Source organism: Tachysurus fulvidraco, chromosome 7 (genome assembly GCF_022655615.1).
Source record: "Tachysurus fulvidraco isolate hzauxx_2018 chromosome 7, HZAU_PFXX_2.0, whole genome shotgun sequence".
NCBI classification, from domain to species: Eukaryota; Metazoa; Chordata; class Actinopteri; order Siluriformes; family Bagridae; genus Tachysurus; species Tachysurus fulvidraco.
Genome location: NC_062524.1, coordinates 28,848,637 through 28,854,825, shown reverse-complemented (window position 1 = coordinate 28,854,825; position 6,189 = coordinate 28,848,637). Strand labels below are relative to the sequence as shown.

General features: G+C 35.4%; 1 protein-coding gene across 1 annotated transcript; it reads left to right on the top strand.

Annotated features, from left to right (window-relative positions):
• Positions 1-3,485: 3,485 nt before the first annotated feature.
• On the top strand, positions 3,486-5,512 carry LOC113643901 (C-type mannose receptor 2-like). The gene is made up of 4 exons (XM_047815928.1): positions 3,486-3,861; positions 3,999-4,337; positions 4,646-4,737; positions 4,917-5,512. The coding sequence occupies exons 1-4, from the start codon at positions 3,486-3,488 to the stop codon at positions 5,019-5,021; spliced, it is 912 nt and encodes a 303-aa protein (XP_047671884.1). The 3' UTR covers positions 5,022-5,512.
• Positions 5,513-6,189: the final 677 nt, after the last annotated feature.

Here is a 6,189-nt window from a genome sequence, read left to right as displayed (position 1 = left end):
CTGCCCTAAAATGCTGCCTCCTAGTTATCAAAAGAGACAGTGATGATTTTATAAAGCATCTATGATCATAATGTACATGCTGAATGTTAGATCTGATTATTGGCACATGGCTATTGAACACTAAAGGAACCTAATGAACTCCTTCATTTACTTTCTGTGATGAAATCTGAGGAGAATCTTGGCAGGATTTGGTAATGTTGAAATAAGGACTCTGAATGTTAAAGTAAGATGGAAATCAGATTGTATCACATGTCAGAATCTTTCCAGTGTTAAAATAACAGATGAAGTATCCCCCTAAGGTTTTAGAGAGTTGTGTACAAGCAGTGAAGATCTAAAACAGAGCTACTGAAGAAACAGCAGCCTTCAGATTTTTATATTACAGGTATGATTTATTGTTCTTATTGTTAGAATTCACAGAAACAACATTTATGTAGCACTTTGAGTTTAAGTTTGGTAATAAACCAATTATAAGTAAGTAAGAGGTAGCATATTTATTAATATTTATTGATTAATTAATGAAGAACTATTGTAGAAGTTTAAGTAAATAAATGTAATATTTAGATATAGGAAATATTACCGCAATTTTTACTGAATTTCTATTGGTACCAAATTCTCATTGTATGATGTCTGTACAGTGTCTTAATGGATGTGATGATAAACATTATTTAGAACATATTACATGAACAAACGTTTATTAACAAGCAGTATTGTAAATGTTATAGAGGTTTTAATAAGAATACATGTGATGTAAAAGTAAAATGTTTCTTTAATTTAGACTGAAACACATGAACTAAGACCAGGGGCCTGTTTCAGAAAGGAGGTTCAACCAACTCTCAGTTTAACCTTGAACTCTGAGTTGACAAACCCTGAGATGGGCTACTCTGAGATTTCGTTTACAGAACAGCTGAAATTAGTTAGTTGATCAACTCTACATTAACTGACTCTGAGGTAAGCGCGTGCACCACAACTATAAAAAGCCATTATCAATGGAGCGCAGATATAACTTCACCATGGCAACAGCGTCAGACAAAAGAAAAGTCTGCATATTTCTCACCAGCAGAACTGGAAGTGCTTATGCATGCATTTGCGAATTTGAACATGTACTTAAAAAAACAACACTGCTGTATAAAACAATAGTGGATTTAACATAAACTTTTAATGTGGTGTATTTTAAAAATATATATTTAAAAAAAAAATCTGAAAAGCATCTGCTTGGATGTAAGATCACGGCCGCGTTGGCTGAAATTTCTGATGTAAGGATGGATGAGATTATGAAAGTATCTTATTGACTGTAAAGAAAAACGGTGCCGCTAAAATAAAAATGCATAGGGATACAGTATGACAAAAAATCCACTCTGGGCCTCAAGATCCTCTCCCGATGTAAATGTAACTCCCTACGAATTAATACAGACTCTTCAACAGGATCCCCCTTTCATTCCCTTAGATGCTCTCTGTGTAACTGAAATGTGTGCAATAAATAAGGTGTTTAAACATCGCTTCCTCTTTAAAAAGGGGAGGAGACCGACAGAAACTCTGGGTTTACCAAAGAAAACCTGCTCCCGACCAGGTTAGGTTCACAGAGTAAGTTACTATGTTAACTGACACTGAGTATAAGTTACCTCTCTTTCAGAAATGGGCTTAAATTAACCTGCTTTCTCGGGTTTAACATACCTCCCTTTCTAAAATGGAAAACACAGAGTTTCCCTCATTTCAGGGTTAACATACTCAGAATTTTCACTTAACCTCCTTTCTAAAAGAAACACCAGGTCTATGGAACCTGAGCACAGACTAAACAAAAATGGAATAAACATTAACATGGCATGGATCAGACAATGGACAATAAACATTAGACCAAGTCCAAGTGCTTTACAGATTAAATACTAGTGCTTCAGTGTCCAGAGACATGGTTCAGGTGTTTGTGATGATGTGACTTGGTGTGTGGTGTGAATGTGTGCAGTGGTTGATGTGTGCTGTAATCCCTCACTGCTTTTGGCCCTAACCTGACACATGATGATGATGTAAACTTGATTAGATAATCATTTACAAAGGTGCACAATCAAAACACTTATTATTTGATACATATTATTTCAGATTGAGATTTTATTTCCATCAGCTAGCTGTCCATCATGAAGCTGAACCTTTTTTTTCTTCTGCTTCTCACTGGTGAGATTATTTTTATAAACCACTAATGGCATAATTTATGCAATGATTATCAGGGTTTGAAATGACCGTTTTCACTCAACAGCCAATTTGGCTACTAAATGTTTAAGTTACCGGCCATAACTTCTACTAACCTTACAAAAAACCCTCATCCTTCCATCTCCTCTACTTCTTTCATCCTTGTCCTTTTCATCCAAATCAGTACAAGTACAAAGAACATCAAACAAAACAACAAGACAAACTTGTGGACTAAAAGATGTACAATATGGTCTGCTAAAATTGTCAGATGTGTCAAAATAAGTCTTTTCTGTTAACCAAATGTTTTAACCCCATGTAAGTATCATCACATTATTTTGTATTTAATAATACAAAGTGTGTATTTAATATTTCATGATGAATCACGAGTTCAGTATTTGCACAGATTTGTCTTACATGAACTTCCCCAAGAAATGAATGAGTGAATATAATTTATGAAAATAAGCCGACAAATTGACTAGTGATTTGATAACATGCTACAGCTGATTTTTACCTGGTGTTAATTTCAAACCCTGATAATAATTAATATTACACAAATTAATATTACATGTTTAAATATTATATATTTAAATATTATTATAATTTTACAAATGTGTGTGGAGTTTCTAAAATAACATTTTAGAGAATTTAATGAAAATTGAACAAGTCAATATAAACATTTATCAAAGAGTTAAGAATATATCTGTCATGAGCAACGAACCACCGCGGGAGCGTCGCCCTAGAGACGCGTCTCCGGAGTACTAGTGCGTTTCCGCACTACACTTCCCATCAGCCACCTCGCCTCCTGATTACACCACCACCTGTTTCTCATTTCCCATTCACATAAATACCACGCTTCTACTCCATACCTGTGCGAGGTCTCGAATTGTATTTCTGCAGTCATTCTGATCGTTTCCTGTGTTCTGTTTTCCTTTTATTACTTCTGCTCTCTCTTCCTGACTTTCTGATTGTTTACCGCCTGCCCCGACCTTTTGCCTGTCCCCGATTCTGATTCTGCCCACTGTCTGATATCGCGTTTTGCCGGTTCTGACCCCTGCCTGTTTGACTCCGACCTGTGTTTATATTTAAAAAAATCTGCTGCAAATGGATCCCCAGCCGTATGCCTCCTCGGCATTACAATATCTGTCATTATTTTATAAGTTAATAAATAAATATTGTAATTATATTTAATTGTATTTGTTATTTTTTTATTTTATTATATTTAATTGTTTTATCAATAATCAAATATTCAGCAGTTATAGTTTACTTTGTTTTTAAAAAATAAAATGTCACCAACAGGACTGGTCCCAATGGCCTTCCTTAGAATCGTCCTTCACAAATATGACCTGATAATGACAGAGGTGACATGGCCTGTTGCACAGAAGTACTGCAGGGTGACTTACAATGATCTGGCAACAGTCGCAAGTGATTTTGATTGGCTAAGATTGAAGAAAGAAACAGAAGACAAACATCTGACATCATATGCCTGGGTCGGATTATACAATGATGTCAATAGCTGGCGCTGGTCCTTAAATGACCTCCCACTGAAGAATGTCACTTATACAAACTGGTGTCCTGGAGATCCTAATAATCTCGGTGGAAATGAAGCATGTGCTGCCATTGGTCATGGTAATATATGGTTTGATGCACCATGCACAGAACTAAGAGCCTTCATCTGCTATAATGGTGAGTGAATATCATGATACTGATCTGCTTTGTGTCAGTTTGAAGGCTGGTTTTTCACATCTTTGGTTGTATTTTGGTGTCATTTTTCCTGTACAGACAGATGACTAAGACATGACCTTCATTTCTTTTTCCCACAGCTAATTTCAGTGGTGCTGCCCGGTTTATTGGCATCACTATACATCTGTCCTGGCATCAAGCTCAGGCTTACTGTAGAGAACATCACACAGATTTGGCCAGCGCTCTTAACAGTTCGGACCAAAACATGTTAGTGCAGGTGTGTAACATCCAGGGTGATTCCTGGATTGGGCTCTACAGAGACTCATGGAAGTGGTCAGATGGAACCATCGCTTCAAACCTACCATGGGCTTCTGGATTACCTGATAATTATTATGGCAGTGAGAACTGTGCAGTGGTTTATTACGGACTGTTATATGATATGTCCTGCACCAACGTGTATTCTTTTTTCTGTCATTCCAGTGAGTCTTGTGTTTTTCTTGGCTTTTGCTATTAATATACAGTTGATGGCAAATAAAATACTCAATTAATTATTTAATTTAATACACTTATTTTTATTAATTGAAAAACAAATAAACAAACAAGCACAAACAAATAAATGAATTAATTAATATAAAATGTTTTATTTATTTAATTCAGGAGTAACTGACAGTACAAAGAGAAGAATGTGGAGGATGTTCAAATTAAACTTTTAGGAAAGGAAATTAAACTACTGTGTGTGTGTGTGTGTGTGTGTGTGTGTGTGTGTGTGTGTGTGTGTATTCCACAGTTTCCACTATGAGGAATCAGACAGTGAGACTGCAGGTGAAGTCTGATGGCAGTGTGTTTGATCCTGCTGTTCAGTCGTTCATTTTAGAGCAGGTGAGTCTCAGGACGTCTCTGAAATTTAAATACATTATGTGTTTTAACATCCATGTTATCACTGCTCATCTGTTCAAATTTCTGTCATTTGCACTTTTTATTAATTCCTCTTTCCTGGGTGACACAAATTTCTTTTCCTTTTTTGGTTTTAATGGTTAAATCCTGATCCTTATATTCAGATGAAGCAGAAACTGAAAGAACATGGCATGTTGGAGAACACCACAGTGACCTGGAGGGTGCAGCCAGATGGAAACATCTTCAAGAAGAAAAAAGATGACCTGTAACATCTAAATGTTCACCTTCAAGTCCAGTAGATTGTAAACTGACTGAAACGTATTTAACTTTCAATATTTAAGCTTTAATCAGTGGGGGGTGGTAGAGGACAAGACTAACTAGAAGTAGAAGAACAAACATCTAATTTTATTGCTCTGTTTGTAACACAACCACTTTGACTTAATCTTAAATTTAACATTAGTTTTAATGTTTTGTCAAATAATTATTATTTAATATGTTCAGCTTTTGCTGCAAGCTGCCACTGGACACAGTGATAAGGAGAAAGTCAAAGAGGGTCTGTTCATATACTGGGTTTAATACATCAGTGTGTCGTAGTAAAGAATAAATCCTATATAGAAGAGAGAGAATGTAACAGAACCTGTAAATACACTGTGTACTTAGAAAAGTCAGATACAATGACCTTGACACTATTACTGTCCTTTTATTCTTCTCTTTATTTAGATATATTTACTTATTTTGTTGTTTTTATTGTAATATCTGTACTTATGGGCTATAGGGTTATACATTAATATTATCAATAAACAATTAAAAAATAAAACTTTTGTTTTTGCATCAATCATATATTAACTTTTATTATGGTCTGATTTTATTAATTCCATGAGGTTTATATTCATTCTTAAAAACCCATCATCTTCATCATCATCATCATTATCATTATTATAAATCATCACTGCACTGCAAAACTGTACTCATATCATGAGCAAACAGAGCAAAGGGTCTGCAATAATTACACTGACCACAAGTTGACAGTAAAAGAATCATTAACACAAACAGACATGCTGAAGTGTAGGAGCTACAGATCCAAACATTATAGATCATGAAGATCCTCCTACTTGTTCATCTGTTTGGGAAGCAGGTGATGAGGTGTGTGCTTGTGTGTGTGTGTGTGTGTGTGTGTGTGTGTGTGTGTGTGTGTGTGTGTGTGTGTGTGGTTTTATGTAAAACTGCTTTTCCTATGAAAACAGAGCTCTTTGTTGTTATATTTGGAGACTGCAGCATGAAATCTGGTTTTAAACATTAATCAAACACTGAAGGTACTTATTTTACCAGAACTTATTTTTTTACTTGTATTTAGAGAAGAACTCTGTTTTTTCACTGCCACTATTTTTGAGCTGATATCACAGGAAACAGTACCATATGAACCAGACAGAGACGGTG